Source organism: Panicum virgatum, chromosome 9N, assembly GCF_016808335.1.
Source record: "Panicum virgatum strain AP13 chromosome 9N, P.virgatum_v5, whole genome shotgun sequence".
Classification (NCBI taxonomy): Eukaryota; Viridiplantae; Streptophyta; class Magnoliopsida; order Poales; family Poaceae; genus Panicum; species Panicum virgatum.
In genome coordinates this window covers 18545031-18570544 of record NC_053153.1, presented here as the reverse complement: position 1 = coordinate 18570544, position 25514 = coordinate 18545031, and the positions used below count along the sequence as shown (strand labels likewise).

At 44.6% G+C, this 25514-nt stretch overlaps 2 protein-coding genes across 3 annotated transcripts in view; both read right to left on the bottom strand.

The window, feature by feature from the left end:
* The window catches only part of LOC120688524 (endoribonuclease Dicer homolog 2a-like), a 29766-nt gene extending 15803 nt beyond the window's left edge, over positions 1-13963 (bottom strand). Inside the window, exons 1-15 of the mRNA XM_039970873.1 lie at positions 13730-13963; positions 13207-13636; positions 12835-12922; positions 12692-12753; positions 12445-12585; positions 10636-10761; positions 10409-10565; positions 9437-9527; positions 3021-3222; positions 2784-2944; positions 1968-2186; positions 1651-1874; positions 755-1023; positions 207-631; positions 5-108 (exon numbers count right to left, since the gene is read on the bottom strand). Of these exons, the coding sequence (XP_039826807.1) occupies positions 5-108; positions 207-631; positions 755-1023; positions 1651-1874; positions 1968-2186; positions 2784-2944; positions 3021-3222; positions 9437-9527; positions 10409-10565; positions 10636-10761; positions 12445-12585; positions 12692-12753; positions 12835-12922; positions 13207-13636; positions 13730-13788 (2758 nt within the window). The 5' untranslated portion in view covers positions 13789-13963. The remainder of the gene's footprint in view (positions 1-4; positions 109-206; positions 632-754; positions 1024-1650; positions 1875-1967; positions 2187-2783; positions 2945-3020; positions 3223-9436; positions 9528-10408; positions 10566-10635; positions 10762-12444; positions 12586-12691; positions 12754-12834; positions 12923-13206; positions 13637-13729) is intronic.
* A 3832-nt stretch (positions 13964-17795) lies between these two features.
* Positions 17796-24658, bottom strand: LOC120688523 (endoribonuclease Dicer homolog 2a-like). Of its 2 annotated transcripts, XM_039970872.1 has the most exons (10): positions 24385-24658; positions 23858-24123; positions 23524-23731; positions 23328-23394; positions 23125-23225; positions 21913-22109; positions 21090-21296; positions 19458-19865; positions 18863-19135; positions 17814-18417 (listed from the first exon to the last, which is right to left on the bottom strand). In XM_039970872.1, the coding sequence occupies exons 1-10, from the start codon at positions 24473-24475 to the stop codon at positions 18064-18066; spliced, it is 2172 nt and encodes a 723-aa protein (XP_039826806.1). In that variant the 5' UTR covers positions 24476-24658; the 3' UTR covers positions 17814-18063. The 2 variants fall into 2 exon arrangements, with proteins under 2 accessions (XP_039826805.1, XP_039826806.1); XM_039970871.1 differs by having other exon boundaries at positions 17796-18417; positions 23328-23731.
* Between the last annotated feature and the right edge of the window lie 856 nt (positions 24659-25514).

Below are 25514 nucleotides of genomic sequence, written 5' to 3'. Positions count from 1 at the left end.
GAACCTTTTTCTTTTTTACAGTCGCCCTTGTGGAGGAAATTCCGCACTTTCAAAAGCTTTCTGGCAGCCAAGAGAGGTTGATCTTCACATGTTAAATCGAGGCCATGCCTGGAGAATGTATATTAGAAACAAGATATATAAGATACATTATACAGCCTAATGAAGAATGCCAACTAAAGGATACCACTGGTAAGACAAACGCATACCTAGTTTTAAAATGGGTTTTGTAGCTAACACTAACAGCATTCCCATCACTTTGAGGCAGAAGCGAATTTACATTCAAGTCAAGAAACCCAGAAACTGCATAAAGCATGCCATTATGTGGGGTACAGACAACAGAATTTTTAAGCAAGCACCGGCATAAAGGGCCATCTTTTGTCTGCACTAAATTGGTATCTTTACAAGAATGGCAGTGTCTCATATCATTGTTAGTAAATTCAAGCATTGGTGACGCTGAGAATTTCATGCTGCACCAATCAATTTTTCCAGCAACTACAGGCAGAAGTAGATAAACAACTTCAGGAGATGCTTGCATTTCAAGTAAGTTCTTAGTAGAATCCCTGACTTCCAAATGGTCATTATTAATAATCAACGAAAGAATGGTTGTCTGAAATCTTCTAGCTACAATCACCTGAGCAGAGAGAGGTGGTGTTGTTATAATCACTGAGGACCCAAAATACTTGCATCAATGAAACAGACAAAGAAAGGATGGTATCACAATCACAGAACAAGATAATGTGAGGCCAAAATTTACCTGTTCCTGATTTAGATGAATGATGCCAACATATCTTATGGTAACACTTACATAATCTTGCACACCAAACAATTTGAATGAATTAGAGGTGAAGTCAGATCCCATATCAGACTTTACAACTAAAACTATCTCAGCTGGAGTAGTTTCAGAACACCCTTCCAGTGAGATCTTGTAGCAGTAATATAATCCAAGATGAGAAAAATGTAACCACTTATCCACTAATTGTTCTGGAAAGTAGTCAGGCTGATCCTCTTTGTATTTCTCCACAACTACATTATGAAAGTTAAAATGCAATCTTAGTATAATAGACCAATTCAATTGTCTGTATCCAAAACATATTACCCGGTTGGAAATGTACGGGTTCAATGAGTGAGCGTTTACTTTTGACTTATTAAGCCTAGACATTTCAGGTATACTGAAAATGTTAATCAATAAGGGTAAACTTGGTAAATAAAATAGGAAACTTTATGAAGAGCGCGATTTTATTTTGGCATGGGCAGAAAAATAGATATTTATCTATTCCCCTTTGTAATTTACCATGTGTTGACACTATCATGAAGTATGAAATGTGTCATATGAAATTCATTCGCATATTGCTTGTACCTGAATACGCAATCGTGCATCTATACTGAACCTTACCAGTTGACATGAAAGTTATTTTTTCTCCCACTCCCTCTCTTTCACGTTGCCCTTAAAAAGTTAAAATCTATATTTTGAGTTTAGCAGTTTTAGATAGTACAACTATACAAATCAAATAAGTAACCGCAAGTATCATTACTCAGTGAAAAATTATCCAACCTATGTAAGATGTAACAGAAAAACATATTAACAACAACTTGAGAAAATAAACCAGCAGATTCATTTTTTCATTAATTAACACAGAAATATAAGCATACCAATGTCGGGTTCATGTTCTAGAACAGTCAACTCCGGCAAGAGAAAGTCTGTGAGAGCACCAATGGCATGTAATTCCCGGCAAGCCTTGAGACAAACAACCTGTTTGAGGAGAGAAACTTCTCCTTGTGCATAAACTGTCCGTACAGGACTGCTCATTGGAAGATGCAAGGTACATGTACCTAGTGCCTTGTCAATATCGAATCTTGGTAGAGGTTTAAAATACCTGGCATATGGAGGTAAGATATGTTAATATTTGAGCTATAAAATGTTCTTGGTATGAACCATAAGAAAACCTTGTCTAAGAAAGAAAACAGACTCATCTGATGGGAGCTTTGAGCAGAAATAGTAAATCAATTGAACACTAGAGTTTAGAGTCACAACTGCTCCAGTAGATTGAACAACATAACATTCTTCCTTGCATAGGGTGTTTGGAAGAGGTTGGCAAGGAGTAGAGGCCAATCTCAGAGATTCTTCACGCATTATTTGCCCACTTGCGAGAAACTCCTGCATCTTAGAAAGAGCATTGGCATCTCCCCTGATACAGCAAAACAGGAAAAGATCATGTACGTTTCAAAAAAAAAAGAGGAAAAGATCATGTAAAGGAATATGTGAAATCCAACTACATCTTCAAGTTGAACTTTTGGCGACAAAAGGTAACCCAGGTTAAAAGGTCATGTAAACTGACAATTAATAATTGACTGAACCCACATCTCAAATCCCTCTAAAGATTGCAAACAAATCAAGACAGTTTAAACCAGAAACAATAAATCAATCTAGAATGAACAAAAGACAGGCATCTATTTAAATCCTAATCCTTCATGGTATTTCTGTTATCACCATCACAAATTGTAGATTAAGCCATCTGGAACTAAAATGTGAACACTAGAATTTAGCAGCACTAACGATCCATGACATACAATTCAAACAGGAAATGTAGAGCTGACACCAAAAATCACGCAACCAACCCCAGGTTCTGCATCCCACAAATGGTATTCAATTGGTGAATAGATAATTCAGTGGATGATGTCTAGTTGTCTACTTTGGATGAAAAAAAAGAAATCAAATTTCATATAGCTGGAAGAATAAAAACTTTCTGAGGAAACAACAATAGACTCAAAATTGGAAGACATGCCTTCTAACAAGTAAAACATAGTCAGAATTCTGCTTCCTAGCTCGACCACGTGACTGTATAAAGCTGCGTACAGTTGCTGATGGATCAAAGCGGACTATCAAGTTACAACTTGGCACATCCAGGCCCTCTTCCAAAATTTTTGTGGCAATAATTAGATGCACCTACAGGAACAACCTCATCAGATTACAATTATTAACAGAAGGCCATGAGCACAACATGACATCATTAATAGCAAACCTTTCCTCTTCGAAATGAATCAATGATATCCATGTGTTTATTCCTACTCTGATGTTGCAAGCCACAATTTTTGCCAGCACTGCCTGCCATGTATCTAACAATCCACCCAGACATCTGATGTATAGAGGACAGAAGAGACTCCAATATAATGCTTGTGATAACTCTCTCAACAAAAACAATGCATCTCAAGTCCTGCATATGTCTGCAATAGACGGAGAGATAAATATTCTGTGGTACACAATTAGAGGGAACATTTTATATCTGTCAGTATCATATCGTTAGCAATTTGTATCATGGGCATATGCAGAGCAGCAGCATGTTGACCGAGATGGAATCAAGATAGGTGCATGACAGTAACCATCCAGCTGACCATATGGGTCCATATACCAAATTAATCAGACAAGCTAGCATATGTTTACTGGAATAGACACAGTGATTCAAATAGACAGCTGTGAGGCTGGTGCGAAAGTCTAACGGAGTTCAGGTTCTTTTCATAGTTTACAGCCTTGCAGACTGTTTCTTGTGGTGACCTTGTTTTAAGTGTGATGCGTCTCGCATGTTGTGGTGGGCACTAACCATCCAGCTGGCAACATGGGTCCATGTTCCAAATTAATTGGACAAGTTAGCATATATTTATCAGAAAAGACACAGTGATTCAAATAGATAGAGCTGCAAGGCTGGTGCAAAAGTCCGGCGGAGTTCAGGTTCTTTTCATAATTTACACTTGTGGGCTGTTTCTTGTGGTGACCTTGTTTTAAATGTGGTGTGTCTCATATGTTGTGGTGGACAGTTTTGAACTACCCTCATAAAGTATTATCATTCTATAATGCATTGACATGCAGCTATCCTGCATGGTAGAGAAACAAAAAAAGAAAGTCATGTGGTCAGATCAGACCTGCATGTAGTCAGCCGCATGGTTTAGGATTAGACTAATTTAGGTGTCATGTCGGATAATATTAGTTCAGGTGTATGGCTATTTATACTCCCTCACCACGAACCCTGGCCTCCCAAACAAATTATCATCAATTTTTACATGCAATGAATAAATAACAATAGAACTCCACTCTAGTCGATACACCTGAAAGAGAGAATAGGAGAGAATAATGACTTGTATTCCTCCAACCCTAGAAGGGTGGGTATATATAAAGCCTATACATGGGCCTCTAGATGGGCCTCTAAACACACGGGCTCAATATACTCCAACACCTCCCCCCCCCCCCCCCCCCCCCCCCGCAGTCTGAATTACCGGCGCAGCGGTGTTCAAGACTGGACAACAAGAAAGCCAACACCCCCCGCAGTCTGAACAACCGGCGCAGCGATGTTCAAGACTGGACAAGAAGACAGTGCAAGTAGAGTACAAAGGGCTAATACCCCCCGGCAGCCACAACTAGCCACCGGCTACGTTGAGGCTGGATCGAAACTCCGAGAAGGTCGACGAGGGCAGCCCCTTGGTGAAGATGTCAGCAAACTGGGAGGTAGTCGGGACATGGAGTACCCGAACATCGCTGATTGCGACTCTGTCGCGCACGAAGTGTAGGTCGATCTCCACGTGCTTCGTCCACTGATGCTGGACGGGGTTGGTGGAGAGATACACGGCGCTGACGTTGTCGCAGTAGACGAGCGTGCTCTTGACGAGCGGGCTGTGGAGCTCTGCCAAGAGCTGTCGTAGCCAGGACGCCTCCGCCACGCCGTTAGCGACAGCACGGTACTCCGCCTCGGCACTGGAGCGGGAAACAACCGGCTGCCGCTTGGACGACCAGGAGACTAGGTTGCCGCCCAGGAAGACGGCGTAGCCGGAAGTAGAGCGACGAGTGTCCGGGCAGCCAGCCCAGTCAGCGTCGGTGTAGACCACCAGCTCAGCAGAGGAGCGGTGAAGTACCAGGCCGAGGTCCACAGTGCCACGGACGTACCGGAGGAGACGCTTCAGCGCAGCAAGGTGTGACTCCCGGGGATCATGCATATGGAGACAGACCTGCTGAACAGCGTAGGTGAGATCCGGCCTGGTGAAGGTGAGGTACTGCAAAGCGCCGGCCAGACTCCGGTAGTCAGTAGGATCATCCACCGGAGCACCCAGATCAACAGACAGCTTCGCCTGAGTGTCGACTGGAGTGGAGCAGGGCTTGCAATCAGTCATCCCAGCCCGCTCCAGAATATCGAGGGCGTACTGCCGCTGGTGAAGGAGAAGACCAGACGGGCGAGGCTCAACAGTGACGCCCAAGAAGTGGTGGAGCTGACCGAGATCATTCATAGCGAACTCCCGCTGCAGAGAGGAGATGACACTCTGAAACATCTGCTGACTGGAAGCTGTGAGCACAATGTCGTCGACATATAGTGTTAGATATCTAGGCAATTTTCGGTATATTTTAATTCCAAATATTAATATCAATTTCATGATATAGATGAGTGATAATGTGTGTACAAGATATGTGCATGTGTTCATGTTATTCTCACTAATAAGCATGAACAAAGAATTAAACCAGAGTAGGTTTAGTAAGTACCCCAAGGCGGGACCAGTGCCGGAGGCACCGGTTGCGCCGTTACCAGCTGGAATAGACATGCTATTCGACTGGTCTTGCTCGAAGTAGCCGAACTATGTCGATGCAGGAAGATGTTCATAGTGCAGTCCCACGAACGGTTACGCCGGGAAATAGACGAAGTAGTCGTTCGCACGAGCGGTTACGCCGGGAAGTAGACGAAGGAGTCGTTCAGGGAGCGAGCAGTCGCGTCAAGACGCTCCCCAAAAACCTAATTGCCCGCGTCCCGTGCAGGACCTTCAGCGAGCAGAGGTTCCGGAGGCCCTGCTCTCGCTAGACCTGTGCGCGCAGTGCTAGCGGTGGGGAAGGCAGAAAGCAGCTGAGGGAGAAGGGAGAGGTCTCCTGAAGAGGAGTACCTGGATGAGTGCTTGAGATGAGTGAGGATGAGAGGAGAGGGTGCTGGTTTATATAGGCACGATATGCCTCAGGTTCAACGAACCTGGACATCATGAATGGCTTTGATGAGCGGCAGTTAATGTGCCTCAGGTTCAACGAACCTGGACGTCGTAAAGAGCCTTCAATGTCCGGTCATTAGTGACGACATTAACCCTCTGTTTTAATACTCTTTACTGCAAAACATCCTTCTCATCTCAGCACATCACGTCGCACCGCACCGCACCGGCACCTGCACGTCACGTCCGGCCGCGCACGCGCATGCACCGCCCGTCCGTCCGGCCCGCCGCGCCGCGCCGCGCCTCGCCACGGCCACGGCCCGGCGAGGCGAGCGAGCGCGCGCGGTTCACCGTCCTCCTCTTACCGGCTTCACAAGTGGTGTACACGAAGTCCACCTTTTAAGTCGGTTGAGATCCTCCTCAATTCCCGGTACGGAATTAAGCATTGATTCCCTAGCATTAATAGTGGGCTTTAAATTCTTTTAATGTTTTAGAAGTAAAGGGTCAAGCCCATTACTCCAACATATAGCAGCAGATAGGCAGTCGCATCCCCACGGCGGTAGATGAAGAGAGACGTGTCAGACTTGGCCTCGGTGAATCCCAGTGTCATCAAGAAAGTGGCGAACCGAGAGTACCAGGCCCGAGGAGCCTGCTTCAGTCCATAGAGAGACTTGTTGAGCCGACAGACCATATCCGGACGACTCGAGTCCACAAATCCCGCTGGCTGAGAGCAGTAGACAGTCTCTGACAAGGTGCCGTGAAGAAAAGCATTCTTCACATCCAGCTGGTGCACAGGCCAAGTGCGCGAGAGCGCAAGCGAGAGGACCGTGCGCAACGTAGCGAGCTTCACGACCGGGCTGAAGGTCTCATCATAGTCCACACCAGGCCGCTGAGTGAACCCCCGGAGAACCCAGCGAGCCTTGTAGCGCTGCAGTGTGCCGTCAGCCCAACGCTTGTGCGTCCAGATCCACTTGCCAGTCACCACATTGCAACCAGACGGACGCGGCACGAGATCCCACGTCTGGTTGGCAAGAAGAGTCGCGTACTCTTCCATCGCGCGACGCCAGTGAGGATCCGCCAAGGCGTCGCGGACAGAGGAGGGTACCGGAGAGACCCGCGGCTCTCCCTCGGTGGCGGAGAGTGTCGAGGCCTGAGACGCCATCCGCCGAGTCACCATGGGATGGATATGCCGAGGATCCTGATGGATGACGCCATCCCACGGGGTCCAGAACGGCCCGAACAGGGGAGCAGCAGCGGCGAGCATAGCCGCTGGCTGGGGTTGAGGATGAGAGCCCCCTCCCCCCTGGGTGGCAAGCGCGGCGGCCTGGGCCGGCGCTGCATGCGCGGCGGGCGCGACAGCTTGCGCAGCGTCGAGGGAGGCAGCGGCCCACGCGGTGTCCCTAGGCACGACGGCCTGCGCGGCGTGCGCGGCGTGCGCGATGGCCCGCGCGGCGGAAAGGGAGGTGGCGGCCCGCGCGGCCTGCGCGGCGTGCGCGGCGGGCGCGACGGCGGCGGCCAGGTCTGCGGGCGCAACAGCCTGAGCCTGCGCGGCGGCGAGGGAGGCGGCAGCTGCGGCGGTGCGGCCCGCGCCCGGGAGCAGAGGAGGGGTGCCCGCGCCGGAGGCCCACGCGCCCACGGGAAGGGCCCTGGTGCCGACGACAGTAAGGGCTACAGCGGCAGCAGCAGGGGCGGCGCGCACGCGCGCGGCGTCCGCGGCGGGTGGGGCGGCTCCGACGCCTTGGGGCGGCCATGCGCACACGTGGGGGCCGCCCGTGCCACCCGCAGCGGCGGCAGTGGTCTGGAAACTGCAGGCGTCGTCCGTGGGCATCACGGCGACGTGCTGCTGGCGGAAGGCAGCAGCAACCGCGGCGCTCACGGCGGCCATAGGATGGGGCAGCGGCGGCCCAGGGGGCACCGGCCCACGGGGAGGAAGCCCAGGGGGCATCGGCCCAAGAAGGGGCGGCCCAGTAAGGGGCGGGTCATCCCCTTCCTCCGCCTCACCCGCGCAGGGCAGGGGAGGCGTCGAAGTGACGCCCGCCGCACCCCCAGCAGGCGGATCCTCGCCGGGTAGAGGGGGGAGCGCCGCCAGGGTGACGGCCTCGACACCCACCGCTCCCCCAGCAGGTGGATCCGCGCCGGGCATAGGGTTGAGCGCCACCAGGGCGACGGCCTCGACACCCGCCGCGCCCCCAGCAGGTGGATCCGCGCCGGGCATAGGGGTGAGTGCCGCGCCCGCGCCAGATCCGCCCGCCGCGCCCCCCCACCCCGCCCGCCGCGCCCGCGCGCAAACCAGCGGCGGCGGCGGCGGCAGGCAGGGGACCCCGATGGGTCCAGGCGTTCCAGGCGGCGGCGGAAGGGGCGGCGGCGCAGGCGCGGCTCGGAGCAGAGGAAGGGATGGGGGAAAGAAGAGGGGAAGGGAGGAGGAGGAGGAGGCCGGCGGCCGGCCGGCCATGGGCGACGGCGGCAGCGCAGAGCCTAGTCTGATACCATGAAAGAGAGAATAGGAGAGAATAATGACTTGTATTCCTCCAACCCTAGAAGGGTGGGTATATATAAAGCCTATACATGGGCCTCTAGATGGGCCTCTATACACACGGGCTCAATATACTCCAACAACACCTTCCCCAAGTTTTTTCCTTATTGAGCTCGCTTGTTCATCTAGAATTTTCTATCTTCACATAGTCATGAACTTGGTTCAAGACACATACAAAAGTCATGTCTCACCCCAAGCAGGATGGATTAATCATGATATTTTGATAAGAAAAATGGACTTAATCTAAAATTAGCAATGAAATGAAATGTTTTTGTATTATTTTTATAAGCCATTGTATTCTTAATATATTTATCTTTCCCCTTGTTCTCTCTATAAGAGAAGTTCGGTCTACTGTGCTACCATTGTTACAATGTGCCTACAAGAATGCATAAAAAATCCCAACGAAATATGGACGGATAGAGCATGAAATACTCTAGGTTCATGTAAAGTCTGAGCTTGAACAAAATATTGTAAAGGGAGAAACGAAAAGTAGAAATCAATGCAGTGGATTGCAACTGTTGATGTCTAACCCGCAACCTGAAAGGCTGCTATTATTCACATATTGATTTCTCTTTTCTGTTTCTACATACACAAGTTTTGTTTAAGCAAATTTTGCATGCGGATGCTTTGCATGCTCTATCCAATTTTATAAACCTGTTGGATTTCTTTCATGCACTTGGTTAGGTGCTACTGTGATTGGTAGGACAGTAAGTCAGTAACACCCAACCTGTTGGCGGCAAACATTTCTATCGACCTTTTTTTTGTATCTTGTTACAGGCATATGCAAGGACTCAAACCAACTCATGCGGAACAAATTTTAACGTCAAAATTGCTGAGTCGTGACTAGACTATAGTGCGGAGATAATTTATACGTGCATTCCTGTGGTAGCCAAATCACTTACTTCAAAAGCAATGACAGTCAACTATTACATACTCAAGGTCCAAGAAATTTTTCACCTGTACTCCAGAAGAGATTTGATAAGAAAATGAACTTTGGATGTCAATAGCCCATCTTGCAGATCGGCAACAAAGTCCTCACCAATATGTCCTGATAAAATAATGAAGGATTTAGGATGTAAAACGCACATCAAGATCATATATGGTGCATTTCAAATTCATGTGCCTGCAACCAGTCATGTACTGCATACATGTTTTTGGACGATTCAGATGTTGGATATTATTGCCAACACTTGTCAAACTGTAAGTATGTTTAGTGTACACAACTTATATACTAGACTACTAGAGTGTAGATCCAAATTTCGAAGTGCTGTTGCACTATTTTGATTATGTAGCTATAAACAATATATTATGTGAGAAAACAATAGAAGCCTAATTTTACAGACTACAAACATACACCCTATATATGTTTGGACACAGGGAGTGTCATAGATAACTAAAAAACTATGCTAAGACAAATGTGTCCCAAATAATGTAAATTGTCGAGAATAAAGGAATAGCTCAGTTGGTAGAGCCTCCTGTTGACTTGAGAAGCTGCCCACCATGACTCAAAACCCAGAGGCTCATATGAGTACGTAGTACTTCACTCTTTGGTACTCCCCTCCCTTAAGACAAAACTAAGGGACCATCTTATCCTCAAGGTTGGGTGTTTTTAGTGTAAATTGTCGAAATGTCTAACTATTCTATGATAATTGAATTCTATTATATGGTCCACGTCCACCACACCTTTGATTCTTGAATACAGCATTTTATCTAATGGATAGATAAAGTGGTAAATATTGGCATATGCGTCACAAAAGTCACTTGATACACCACTTTTGGTTAGTAAATTAATTTATAAACAACAAATGTTGGCTTTAAAGTAACTGAACACCATTGGAAAAATTTTACACAAACCAATTCATATTAAGTCGAAATATTCAGGAAAGTGCACAGCGAATTAACATGAAAAAGGAAGAAAGATGCAATTACGTTGTATGCCCCTCTCTGTCATCTTCGATATAGTATCTGAGAGATCATCATATACATCTTTGGCATAGTTTCTAACAAATCCCTCAACTTGTTCATCCAGTTTTTCACCCCAAAAGGATAAGCAGCTTTCTTTATATGATTGTAAAACCTCAGCAGCCTGATAAAAAGTTATAAGACATTTCAGGGCTGCATAATAATGATTAAAACATTCATCACTGTCCTCTTACCTTTGCTGCCAGCCATACTCCAAGATTGGATATGCAATATAAGAATGTCGCACTTAATTTTTTTATCTTTTTCTCCACATTTTCCAAAGATGAACCATCCAATTTCCACTTCAGGATTTCTAAATGCTGAGATAACGCAGCATCACAGTGAATGTTATTCATTTGCATATCAACTCAGAACATGCTAGAATTGAATGAAGTTACAAGAAGTTTACAAAAAAAACATGCTAAAAATGAATGAAGTTACAGGAAGTTTACAAAAACAAGCAGGTACTATCAAAAGCTACATTGCACAATCACAAGCATTAAACTGGATAAAAAGCAATATGGCCACATCAGTACAACTACAGCATTTTTCCTAGTATTGAACTATGGGAACATTGTGATACTGTAGCATGTGTGTAATATAGAAAAAATAATTTTATATATATATATATATATATATATATATATATATATATATATATATTCAACATCCCTTTCATGTCGTTACTTCAAATTCTCTTGGACTCAGTTCTTAAGGCGTCGCCTAGGCGATGAGGCGCTCCAAGGCTCCAAGGCGTCCTGGACGCCTTGCCTAATTCATGTCAGGAAGGGATGGAGGGAGGGAGAAGGGAGAAAGAGGACGAAAACCGATCAGCGATAGCAAGATGATGTAGTACCTGCCGTCTCCGACAGTGCTGCGCCTGGGCAGCACCGCCTCCGCGCCGTCCGGCAAGGAGGAGCAGCGGCGCCATAGCTCCATCTGGGGGTGGCCGCGGCAGGGAGGAGCGGGGGCACTGGTGCTCCATCTGGGGGTGGCCGCAGCAGGGAGGAGCGGCGGCGCTGGTGCTCCATCTGGGGGTGGCCGCGGCAGGGAGGAGGACTGGCGGCGCTGGTGCTCCGTCTGGGGTGGCCGCGAAGGGAGGAGCGGGCGAGTGGCGGCGCACGACAATATAGGGTAGGGGGGAGAGGGTGGGCTGACGGGAGGAGATGAGTAGTTTATGGGCTGGTAGTGATTTGGTGGACTGGGCCTTACATTCTTCCTGGGCCTTTTCTCTTTTCTTTTTTCTTTTCTCATTTCTTTTCCCCTTTATACTGCTAATATTCTGCTTTTACGTTGGTGTATGGCATCGCCTCGCCTCGCCTAGGCGTCCAGAGGAGGTAGGGCGCCACACCTCGCCTCAACGCCTTAAGAACATTGCTTGGACTAGATGTCAATAATACAAAAATCTATAATGTTGTCATGCTACTAAATAGTTTAAACCAAGAGCATATTGCCATAACTTCCTTAATAGTATGTAGCTTTGTCTTTTAAGAGTTCAAAGTTCAAAGTTCACTAATCATACTTTAATACTTAATACAAATTATTCATGGTGGCATCTGTTACGTAGCAGTTATATAAGGTGTAATCATGCATACTATTTCGTCTTTAAGAACCAGAATAAACTAATGTAGTTTACAAAGTGTTCCAGCACCCTTTAAATTTTAACCATCAAACACAAAACGCATTAGAGAAAAAAAACAGAGAAGTTAGATGTGAATGGTATCTTTATGTCTTTTTCCCTTCTAATTTGTGGATCATCAGAATTTTATCATTCTTAATTCAAAATCCAAAGTGAAAAATATATGAATACTATTATTGATACATCATATAATTCTAATTATATGAGTATACTATATTGATGAACGATAAATCAAAATTGATATACTTTAATATTTGAAGACAATGCACAGCAAAAGATCTTGCATTGCATGTTGAGTGATGTAGAGTAACATAAATCAATGTTTTATCCAGTGAAACATCATTCCTAGAGCATTAAATAGTACCTTTGCTTCCAATTTCTTCAAGCAACCGACAGTATGGTTGTATAGCTCAGAGGGTATGCTGGAATCATCATACTGGACTATCCTTGTTTTAGCAAATGGAATGTACTGCGACAATGCTGATTCGCTGTCAACAGTGTACACCTTTAAAGGGAAATGCATCATGGTTTTGTTATGTCTTACCAAACATAGGATAATGGATAATTATTATCAGAAATACAGCTAATGTGAGTGTTCGATATAGTCTGACCTTTGCATTCATAAGATTCTCAAGATCAGATACTTTCACCGAGTATCTGGCACGCTGCAAATCTATAGAGAAAATCTCCCATAGAGTTAATTAATCATAAAGGATGCACACATAAATATACAATAATGCTTCCTCATCCTTACCTTTTGAATTAATGATCGAGGCGGTCATCCCAAATATCCTCGGTATAGGATCGGATGGTCTAGAATTCAGTTGGGGGTGATAAAACTCCTACATGCAAAAGCCAGACTGAAGGATTCAAAGAAATTGTTGGATACATGATAAAAAGAAAAGGAATATCCAAGACAATAATTGAAATTGAAATTTGCCAAAAACAACTAAAGAGCCATTCATGGTTCCACCTAAAATTGTACACCCATACAATTTCAAACATTGGACGTCCTGAACAAGTCGCAAAAGGAGCATTAAAGCTTGTAACGGAATTGCGCTTTGAAAACCAGGTCAATAAATGTCCATCCCGACAAAACAAACGGCGCTTCCAACTTTCGGGTGACCTTAAGAATGTTGGCGTAGGGGGAATTCCGGCTGGCATGGTGGCACTCGTCGAAGATGAGGAGCGCGATGTCCCGCAGCCTGAAGAAGCTGTGGCGGAGGTTGTCGAGGAGGATCTGCGGCGTCATGACGAGGACCTCGGCCCCGTCGATGGCGCCGCGCCAGGTGTTGGCGCTCCAGAAGTCGACCCCCATCTCGCCGTAGAACTGCTTGACGCGGAGGTCCGTTTGCTGGCCGATCACCCGCGCCTGCTGGCCCACGAGCACGACGGTGGGGACGAGGAAGACGGCGAAGCAGGGCGGCGGGGCGGAGCGGAGGCGGTGCGCGAAGGCGCGGAGGAGCAGCACCGCGATGAGCGTCTTCCCGGCGCCCGTCTCGAGGAACGCCACCGTGTTCCCGGCGAGCGCGCGCTCCAGCGCCTCCAGCTGGTACCTGCGCCGCACGGGAAGGGGGGAGGGGGGCACCCGCATTAGCACGGTGGGGGGCGCGAGGAGCAGGAGGATGGGGCCATGGGGGCTCACTCACCATCTCGCCAGCGTCTGCGGATCCTCCTCCTCCGTTGGGGCGGCGGTGGAGTCGGCCATGGAGGCGGGGTTTTGGGAGGGGACCGGACCTTGGGTGGAGGCGGGCGGGCGAGAGTGAGGTGGAGACTCGTCGGCCGTGAGCCCACTCGCGGCGGCGCGGCGGCAGGGCAGGGCCCCGACCCCGGCCTCGCGCTCGCGGCCGCCCGGCGGCCTGGGCGGCGCGGCAGGCTGGCGAGCGAGGGCGCACGGCGGCCTGGCAGGCAGCACGACGCGGCGAATCGGGGGGCGGGGGCGGGGACGGGGACGCGAGCGGTAGCGCGCGGACGCTCGCCGGATTGGCGCTTGTTTAGCCCCAAACGGAGGCTGCGGGTGCAAAACGAGTCCAGGGGAGGGCCGGCGCAGGCCGTTCGATTCGATTTGAAGCACCCAGATGCACCTCGGCCACGGGCACTACAAGCAACCGCCGCCCCCAGGTCACGCGCGCATGTGCGCGGGGCGGGGCGGGTGGGAACGGACGGATTGGTGGCGTTGCTGCTTCCGGTGCCCTTTTTGACTCGGCCAGGAAGGGGAAGCGGTCAGGACTCCGGGAAAACCGGGAGTGACGGGGGATTTGTTTATGCACTCAAAAATTCAAAATTTTATAAAAAATTTCATCACATCAAATCTTCTAACGCATGCATAAAATATTAAATATAGCTAAATAAAATAATTAATTACACAATTTGACTATAATTTGTGAGACGAATTTTTTTAGTCTAATTAACTCATGGCGAGATAATAATTACTAATTATAAATGAAAGTGCTACAGTACTTTACACCTAAAATTTTTCGCATCTAAACTGGCCAGCTGGGCTGTTCCGATCCACGGCAGGCAGGGGGTGGAAGTAGCAGAGCTCGATCGCTTTCAGCCTTTCACGAGCTGGCCGGTGGCTTTCCGAAAGTCGCCGTCCTCGGACTCTTGGATGCGAAGCAACGCGGGTACCTTTTCAGTTTTAACGTGCAGAGTGCGAACATGTTGGTGTTCTCAGCTCGTAGCCTCGTACTAGTGCTCATCTGCTCCCTCCTATCGCGACAATAAATCTATATTTGGACATGGCCATAAGCGTCAAGGTGATATGCAGCAGCTCGGACTGCTATTGTCCATTATTCAACGCTAGAGGGTTTTTAAAGAAACATAAACAGAACTCGAAATCATAGATACAGTTAGAACATTTCTAATGGTAGAGAAGGCCGGATAAAATTTGAAGTGTGGCGGGTAACCAATTTGAGCACGTAGTAGGAGTATCAATCATAGTATAAGACTAGTTTTAATGGAATCTCATGTAAGACTTCATGGTATTAAATATTATTAATTTTGCTGACATGGCAAGAACAAAGAAGAATGGAATTTCATAAGATGTGAGTAGAGTTTCATCACCATGAAATCCATCTGTCGCAGTTACTGGCCTAATAAAACAATGTAGATGGGTAGTATGTGGTGCATTGTAAAAGAAAGTAAGGTATTGCATCGGGAACACCCAATTATCAAAGTCCTTCGGCACTGATTTCCAGTAGATTAGTAAGCATCATATGTTTAATGCTAAACATTGTAGCAACACCTAAACTGTGAACAAAAGGCTCTACAAAGACCACATCTCCAATGTACAAGGACTAGTAGCCAAGTGATTACAAAAGTCTCGGTACCACCTCTGGGTTTAACTTCCAGTGGAGCAAATATTTTAGAATTTAATTGTGTTATGCTTTCAAGGGTAGGCGACGTTCCTATCGACAGTGAGACACATGTGATGACTTCAATCCTAAAGATTTGTCATAGGTTTTGTTGACTCAGAGTTTGACGATGCTCATAAAGATGGAGTTTATGTACGTGTATTCATAGTGATGAGTGTGTGTGCATTATGAATATTTGAATTGTAATGTGTAATTTAAAAAAAATCACATCTCTAATAAAGGAAACGCCAGTCGTGCGCACCATTGTCACCAAGCATTAAAGGCTAGATCAAACACAGAAGGCAAACTATTTTAACTCCAATCTTCAAATGGGGATTTCTCCTCGAAAGTATTGCCTTCGTCCCACAAAAAAAATCATTAAAAAATTTCAGATATATTATTAGTAGTGTAAATGACCATGTTACCCTAGTTAACTATAATAGTTGTGATTAAAAACCATGCTATTTATTTGGTTCTATAGATCCTCAATAAATGCAAATACATTGGAACTAGAAAAATTACATCTGCTTAAGCATTTGATCGGCTGCAATTATTTTCTGGTATTTAATACTGATTTAAATAGATAGACTTTATTACAATCTAAACGAACTGTATTTGTAAGATAAAATTTATTGGCAAAACCAACACAGAAGGAGTAATAAATTGATACCCATTGAGTACCGCAAAACAAAGTCCTCCTTTTCGAGCCAATGCCATCCAAACACCTAGTCTTGGCCAACAATTATTTGGCCAGGAACTCCACGACTTGCGAGTCATCTTTAGGACATGTACAATGGTTAGACGGCTACCATTTGTATTTGTCTAAAATATCACACGCAGACAATAGAATAAACAATCTATACAGTGGTGTGTCTATGTGGTTATCTGCAAACTATTTAATTCATTCCAAGGCACATGAAATGGGGTGATCAACATGTGAAATTGATCTTTGTATATTGGTTTGTGGCATACATGAAAGAATCATTTGTGAATGCAAATAAAGCACATGGATATTTTTAAAAGTTCTGAAATTTCTGTGAAGACATTTTAAAAATATTTCTACAAAAGATCTAAAATTTCCGTGAAAAAGAAAAGAAAAAAAGATCAATTATTCCCGTGCCTTATCTCTTCCTGTCTCTATCCTGAAATCTTGTTGCTCTGGTATCTCCTCCTGTCTCTATCCTCTCTCTCTCTCTCTCTTGGTTCTCGTTCCTGGTCCGCTCAGCACTCGCCCGGAGCACCAGCAGCGACGACGCCGAGCACCCGCGCGAGCAGGGGGCTTGGAGCTGCGGCGGCTCCCTCGTCCCCGCGCCGTCTATCGGCCGCGCCGCCCTTGCTCCCCCCGCCGGCGCCGTACGCCTGCTCTGCCTCCTCGGTGCGGCGCGGGTGGCGGCGCAGGCCACCTCCGGAGAGGGCAGGCGTGAGCGGCGGGGCAGGCCACCTCCGGCGAGCAGGCGCGAGCACACCGCAGGGGATCCGTCGCTGCCGTCGTTGACTCGCCGCTGCTGCTACAGCGGGAGCGTCGAGCCATCGTTTCCGCTCGGGCAACGGGCCGAGGTCGTCGCCTCACGAGAGGACGACCGAGGCCGTCGCCTCCCGATTTATCCTCAATAATCCCAATTAACCGCTAATAGACGGCGTAATAATTGCCGTTGTACATGCACGTGTCACAGTCACCCATTGATCTTATCGCGAAGTAGTCAATAGGCATACCACAAAGAGTTCACAAGATCCATACAAAGGAAAGGTGTGACACCTGAGTAAATGACTAGATGCTATGCTCTACAAGTTTTGATGATTTTTGTAAAAAACAAATACATCCAATCACAAGTAAATATATAGAGTGAATAAATAATTTAATGTTGCGAACAAATGGTACAATTGAAGTAAGAAGTAAGAAACTCTTTGTACAATCAGATTTGAGGCACTCTTGGTGTCTCTTTGAAAAAAAACTGCACAATACGGAGGTTTTTTTCATGTAATTTCAGTTTTTTAGGCAATAAACTGAGAATATCTATAACTTGTCTCAAGAATCATTGCCTTGTACTCTGGATGCATAGGTGGTGGAAATGGACATTTCAACTACGAAGACCTTGAATGAACACAAGACACCTAAAGCTAACAGAAACCATACCTAGGACTCTGTTCATTCACTGGCAATAGGGGAAGTTACCGTATGGTTATGAAAGTTAACTACGGAATTAAACCACAAAGGATGTCCTCCTATATACGACGCCGTCACTTACTCACTTGAGGTAAACACCTCACCGGCAAGCCCCTGCTCCCTGCCATGATTAGACAAAAAGCAACCTTGATTCCTAGATTCTTGAAGTAAAATACCATTTCTCTAAAATTCTCATATCTAGAAAATGTAGGCTTGATACTGGAATGGTCATGACGTCTTGATGTACATTTGTTATATGTACAAACTTAAATTGTGAACATGTATCAACTACTAACATGAACGGAGACCATCTATTCTAAAGAAGCAGCTTTTGACAGAGGCAGCGCTCAAACCTTCACGTTTCCCACAAGCTGCAGCGCTCAAGAACGACCAGACTTAATCCACTGCAAAAACAACTATAGGAGCGTAGGTAACTAAAAAACTAATGCTGCTGCTCCAAGCTTCATGCCACAGATGCGGCCTTCAGTTTCTGGAGCAGAGCCTTTGCGGCCAAAATTTCCGCCACTTTCTTGTTGCAGCCTTCTCCAGTTGCATAGTACACTGTCCCTGCAGCCTTCACCTCTGCAACTACCCTTGTTACTCCAACTCCATTATCACGAGTTGGAGAATATAACGGCTTAGGGTATTTTCTGTGCTCGCATATTTCTTTCAGTTCCGACACCGGGTACAGTTCCACAGTCTTTGGGGTGGCAAGAGGTTCCAGTAGGCGTCTCATGGCTCTCCAGACAACCTCCTTCTTATGCTTGCTGTCGAGGTAAATCGCACCAGCTATTGATTCAATCAAATCTGCAAGGTCCTGTTTTTTTTATATGGTGAACAAGCAGCAAACCCAAGTCAGTCGCGAAATAGAAACAAAAAGGTCAAAAGAGTGAGCAAAATACACATTTCCAGTTATTCAGAAAGATGGATAACAGAGTCAAATCATGGTAACCTATTGCAGTCCCATATAGCACGTTACCATTTCAAATGTTTAACAACATTCACACTAACATTATCTGTGATTTTTAAAACTTTAAATGACAGTCGTGCAAAACCATCTGCTGATTAGCAGCGTTTATCTACCACAAGATACGCTATGAGAGAACAAAGAATAATGAAAAACAAGAGCGGAACAGAACTGGCCAGTTTCTTGCATAGAAGCTGAAAACATAAAAAATACAATAGAAGTATGCTCAAAACAAACTCAAATAAAAGCACTCATCAAAGCAACCTGAAACAACTGAAAAGTCAAGAAAACACACCTCAGGTAGACCAATGCCAGGTTCCCAACCATGCGATGGGCCTGAAAATGACCGCCCCGAATTCTCAAGGTCGCTAATCATCTTTTTTGATGAAGAATGAAGAATATGCTTGTGTAATCCTGCTTTAACAGCTGCATGTGCATAGCAACAGTTGTTCACAGAAGCTTTCCGTAGATTTGTCAACAATGCTGGTGTACATCCAGGGTAGTACTGTTTGTAGAAATAATCAGTTAATATGTGGTCCAATACCGCATCTCCAAGAAACTCAAGCCTCTGCAGGTAGGCACAAACTTGTTAAGAAAACATTACCCACAAAAAGAACACCTGGAGTAAAATACCATTTCCCTAAAAGAAGTTAGTAAAAGTGCTAATACAGTACTATAACTTTCATGCATTTGACTTGGTTTCTATTGCTTTTGTTAAACTAAGGCGTTGATAATTATGAACAGGCAATTTCGTCTATGTTCTTGCAGGTCAAAGCTGCACAATAGAACTGCAAAAAGTATTGTTGACTTAGAAAAAAAATTCAGTTAAAAACAAAAAATATAAACAATAGTTACTGAAGATCGAGTTGCATAGGTTCTTCAAGATTAACCTCATAGCAAGGGCCAGCGTTATTGTAGGAACCATGTGTCAGTGCTTCTATTAACAGTGAACGATCATTGAAAGCGTAACCGAGCATCGTCTCTAAGCTTCTCACATCAATGATTTCTTCAGATTTTGTTCTAATTTTCCTTTCATCTTGCATTTCATTATGCAGTTCTAAATCCATTCCTAGTGATTTCATGAAATGAAATGCTGCCTGTTCACCAGAAGCACTGAGATAGGCCCCAATCAAGGCTTCGACTGTATCTGCAATTCTCTTTCTTTTTATGGATATTTCCTTCAGTGCGTACATATTATTTGTTAATAGGAACAAACATTTGGTGTTACCACATATGTCATAACCAAGTCCTGGAATGATCCATTTTTTCAGATTAAACTCTTCACCCCGAATGTACCCCTGCCAACCATGAAAATAAAAATCTGTAAACATTATCTAGACCTAAGAATAAGCATATAAATCTTAAGTCTTGTGCGACTTGACAAAGCAACTAAAAATAATTCTGCCTTACATGCATAATAATGGTTGCAAAATTTAGTCCATTTAGCTTAGTGTTTCATTGCATATCATGGTAGAAAATTCTGGATAACAGGATTATCAAAAAAGAATTTACAAAAAATTGAAGGAAGGAATAGACAGAAAAACGTATATCTATATCACCAGTAAGATTTCCATGAACTACTGCTCCCAACAAGATCTTAGCTGAGGGACCTGTTTGCAACACAAATATTGTGCAGAAAGCATAACAATTCCTGCAACATTTCCATTAAAAGACTGCTCCAAACAAGTTCACTTGAACCAGGGTGCAAACATGCATTACTAGCAAAATGGACTTGCAGCAAACAAAATCTTTTTTTTTCTTTTCATTAAAAGCTGGCTGGTTGAAATGGCTTCAAGCTTCAAGCGTCATTTGGGACAGGAGGGTGCCACAAAAGCTAAAAGGCAAGTTCTATAGGACAGCGATCCGCCCGGCAATGTTACCCGGTGCTGAATGTTGGCATACAAAAAGGCGACATGTCCAGCAATTGAGTGTAGTAGAGATGTGGATGTTGCGGTGGTTTTGTGGGCACACAAGGAGGGATAGAGTTTGGAACGAAGCTATTCGGGATAGGGTCGGGGTGGCACCAATTGAGGAGAAACTTACCCAACATCAATTGAGATGGTTTGGACATGTCCAACGGAGGCCTCCTAAGGCGCCGGTGCATAGTGGGGTTCTAGAGCGGGTCGATAATGTAAAGAGGGGTAGAGGTAGACCTAAACTGACTTGGGATGAGTCGGTTAAGAGAGACCTTGAGGATTGGAATATCTCTAAAGAGATAGCTTCGGATAGGAGCGCTTGGAAACTAGCTATCAATGTGCCTGAACCATGACCTTTGTTTCTTTTGGGTTTCATCTCTAGCCTACCCCAACTTGCTTGGGGAAAAAAACTATGTTGTTGTTGCTGTTGCTTTTCATTAAACAAAGCAACAAACCAGGTTCCAAGTTCAGGACTTCTTGGCCCTGTTATGTATTGAGTTTCAATCGCAAACTGCTTCACTCAAAAAGCTTAGCCTACTATTACAATCCGGTACTAAGTTCAAAAAAGACACGCAAAGCAGATTAGAAAATACAGATTTTACGTACCACAAGATTCCTATTGCAAGCAAGCTGGCATAGAGTTTTGTTGGAGACCAATTTTTTTCTCATGGAGGTTAGCTTGCCCTCTCGATGCTTGTATTTGCTAAAAAGATGCTGGCCTGTAACATACTTAAGGAAAGAATCCCCAAGTGTTTCTAATGATTCCAGTGAAAATTCCTCCTGGCATTCCTTTGTTGTAAGCGCTTCCAAAATCTGTATATGAAGCGAAGTGCTAAATTTAAATTTATAGGAAACAAAATACTTTAAGCATTAATCAAAGAACAAATTGTATTAAGTTGCATGCACCGACCAATTCAACCCAGAAGCTTAAGCTGATGGGGAAAGGTGGGCAATTCACTTATATTCCAACACTTCCCCTCATGTGGAGGCTCCCTCAGGCCTCAGACGTGGAATAGGAGCGAGCAACAATTATTTTATTTAATTGCGCTAACCAGGATTCGAACTCAAGACTTCTGGCTTTGATACCATATTAAGTTGCATGCATCGACCAATTCAACCCAGAAGCTTAAGCTGATGGGGAGAGGTGGGCAATTCACTTATATTCCAACAAATTATAATGTTAGTAGACATTGCAATCAATTTAGATGCTAAGTGTAGTACTGGTAAGCCCTCTATGTACATTGACAACTGCCAATCCAGTTCTTTATTCTCAAGACTTTAACAAAACTGCTATTTATTCTCAAGACCTTAACAAAACAGGAGTAACTCAAATTATTTTCTAGAATATGAGCCCACCCAGTTGATTTAGTATCTACTCGCTACTACAGTTATTATGGAGTAAAACAAATGACTGCTGAGAGAACAGAACCTTCAGAGCTGTTATGTTGAACTGTTGCATTCTCGGGCCCAACTGGATTTTCAACTTTGCAGAAAGAAGCAGACACTGGATACGATACATTATGGAAGGAACAAATGAGAAGCTGCACAAAATATTTGTTGACACTGGCGCCATGACTACTCTGCAGAGTTCAGGTGGCAACTTAACAGCAATTCTACAGCTAGTTTCTGAAGCAAGGAAAAGGATGATCAAGTTAGCCATATGACAACCATAGCCTATAAATAGCTGTAGGATCAATGGTTACACTTCCAAATTCTAAGCTGATTCTATGTCTTTTGAGAGGCAAACTACATGGGCCTACTTTTTCTTTTGTATGGAATCTGCCTACTAATTACTTAAGCATTGGTTTAGGAGCGCTTATGTTTCAGCTTAAAAGACAGGAAAAGTGTGAGCCTTCGCACATTGAGACATGATTATTCTGAAGGCCTTACTCATCAACCTATATAGGAACTGTTTATAGAGGTTTAGCTCCATGAACAAGAGTTGGAGTTGGCATACATTTCCAAAATAATTTGTCCAGTACTTCAGTTTAAGTTAACGAAGACAAGATCCATAGTTATCGAAACTTGAATTTCATCGGTACATTTATTTATTGATGAGGCTTGGTAGAGCCTATAAATTAGGAGTCTAGTAGATTATTGCACATTTTTCTAAATTGTTTAAAATCATGGATGAACTAGTTCATTCATTGAACCATAGGGAAGTTGAAATCACGAAGACTTAATATTTTCAGCTATTAAAATTTGAATTTGCAGCCTATACATTTTATTAATTCATGTCCTTCGATTGAAATAATGTATGGTCAGATGCTCCTTTTGCAAGTGAATAGTAAGTATTGATGAAGATTTTAGATAAAATGTGTACAATATAAATTCGATTCCAATTGCAAAGGAAGAATATATCTTTTAGAGTAATTGAGACACATATTTAGCATCTGTATTAGTTGCAAGGAATATTTGGGAGAGTATTGCAAACTCTTGATGGATGTAAAACAAATAATGTTCATAACAACACATACAAATATCACTCATTTTGATAATGCTTGTAAACAATAAGCATCCATACCTTGTCAAATGCAAAATATATAAATTTGGCAGTTCCAGGATTTGATCATAAATTAGTTGAATTTATACATTATTGAAACAAAGATAGCAAGAGACAAAAATATTAACAGAAAACAACCTTTCCCTTTTCCGTAGCACTTGTAGAGGAAATTTTGCACTGTGAATAGTGCACTGGCAACCAATAGTGGGTGGCTTTCAGAGGTTAAACATAGGCCACATCTAGAGCATACAAAAAAGAATACTGAAATTGTGGACGTAACTTCTACAGCTTAGAGGAGCATTTAACAAATGTAAGGACAAAATATATCTAGTCTTAATTACCTTTCGGAGCCAACAACACTCTTGTCTCTCAAATGCAGCGGATTATTTTCGTTTGAGTCAAGGAACCCTGTAATATTATAAAATTTTCCATCACGAGGGATATAGACAACAGAATTCTGAAGCATGCACCTGCAGCAAGGGCCATCCATTGTCTGCAGTAAATCAGCATCTTTACAAGAATGACAATGTCCCATATCTTTTTCAGTCGCATCATATACTGATGAGGTTGAGAACTTGATACCACACCAATCAATCTTGCCAGAAACTGAAGGCAGAAGTAGATAGACAACGCCTACAGATACTTGTAGCTCATGAAAGTATTTTATAGCATCTTTGACCTCCGAATGGCCATTGCCAATGAGCAAAGAAAGAATGGTGGTCTGAAATCTTCTCGCAAAAATGACCTGAAGAAGCAAAATATCGTGTCTTCCCCATCAGGAGGCTCAAACTTAAAATGCTAAAGTTGATGAAAGAAACTAAAAACAGGATCCAGAGATTAAGAAACTAGATGACAGAAATTCTACGCTTACCTGTTCTTGATTTAGATGAACGATACTCATGTACCTAATGGTAACATGAACACCACCGGAGTTAAATGAGTTACAGAGGAATTCAGGACCCATGTCGCATTTGACAGCTAATATTATGTCTGCTGGAGTAGCGGTTGTGTTCAAACACCATCGCAAGGAGATGTTGTAGCAATAATACACGCCGCGACGAGAAAAAGACACCCAATTGTCCACTAGTTCCTCTGGAAAGTAGACAGGCTGTCCATGCTGATATTCCTCCTCAGCAGCTGTGCGAGTGAAGTTTCGAATGAGTCGTCACAAAGCTAACTGTATTGCAGGTGCTCCAAAATAAGTGAATCGGTGACATCATCAGGTTCTACTGAGCGAATGAGATTCCGTCTCAAAAACAAGGATTCGCTGAAAGCATCAGAAATTTCGTCGCAGGATCGATACGGGAAGAGCAGCGCACTAGTTGCGGTTTGATGCTACATAATACGTATAGCACTATAGAAAGCGAAGCAGAATGAGGATGTTCCCGACGGGCGTACCGTTGCCGCCGGCCCCTTCGTCGGCTTCCGGCGGAGGTCCTCCTCCCCGCGCATCAGCCACGCAGGCGCCGGCGCCGGCGGAGCCGCCCATGGCGGTGGCGACTGGTGAGAGGTTGGGCGAGGAGGGAGGCGAACGGAACCGGTGCGGGTGGCGGCGCTTGGGCTCAGTTGCTGTCGTCGCTTGACTCGTGCGCGCACCCGACGACGGCGAGAGAGACTTACGACAGAAGGAAACCGCGGTCGCCGCCGCGTCGCTTCGGTGCGCGCCTTTTGAGGATGACTTGACGAGGACTTCCCCCGGTCGGGTGCCGTTATCTTGGCTTGTGTCGGCTTTTGTTGGTTTATTTCTTCTCACGTAATACTATTCATTCAAAGAATGAATAACCAGACGTTTGCTTTTAGACGCCGTCAAAAATAACACAACGAACACCTTAGAAACCCATTCGAATTTTCACGATTTGGTGGATATCCGTCTCACGCGGCTTTCACCTAAAATCATAAGATTCCTTTGCTTTTTTGTGCTGGTGATTTTTTCAGTTAATATGGTTGATGGACAAATAACGGTGAAAATATGTCAAAATCAATTCTAGACTGCCCAAATCAGTGAGCAGTTGAAGCAAACTAAAAACCCTTGAATAAGAAGTAAAATAACAAAGAATAACTTAGGGTCTAAAAGAGTACACTATGTCACTGTTGATTATAAACCAACCACTCAATTGTTTTAGTATTTTCACCTAATCCTAAAATTCATCCCTTATAAAAAAACAAAATCTAAAATTCAATGTATGATAAAAAATCTAAATATAGTCACGAGCGTTGAAATAGAATAGAATAAAATAATAATTATTTTTCATCAAACTTGTCATAAGTTACAAATTATCTAAGATCAATGATAAAGTAGGTATAATAAGTTGGTGTAACGCGGATCGCCGATAGCGAAGAATGATACACGCTAGATAAAATCAAATGTGAGCTGGATAAAGAGGCAAACCAGCAAGATTTGAGGTTTCTTGGGGAGAGAAAGAACCTGGAGAGAACGAAAGGGCGAAATGATGCTAAAACAAGCTTCTATATAAATTCATCGTACCATTCAAAGTTCAAACATTTAATAAGTAGATTTCTGGTGCAAA

What these genes read in the sequence shown, in the direction of transcription:
- LOC120688523 (XM_039970871.1), bottom strand. Translation starts at nt 24,475, where the DNA reads ATGGGCGGCTCCGCCGGCGCCGGCGCCTGCGTGGCTGATGCGCGGGGA. An exon ending in GTGCTACGGAAAAGGGAAAG is followed by an intron (nt 22,110 to 23,124) that starts GTTGTTTTCTGT and finishes TCCTTGCTTCAG; the next exon opens with AAACTAGCTGTAGAATTGCT. An exon ending in TCAACATAACAGCTCTGAAG is followed by an intron (nt 21,297 to 21,912) that starts GTTCTGTTCTCT and finishes CTTCATATACAG; the next exon opens with ATTTTGGAAGCGCTTACAAC.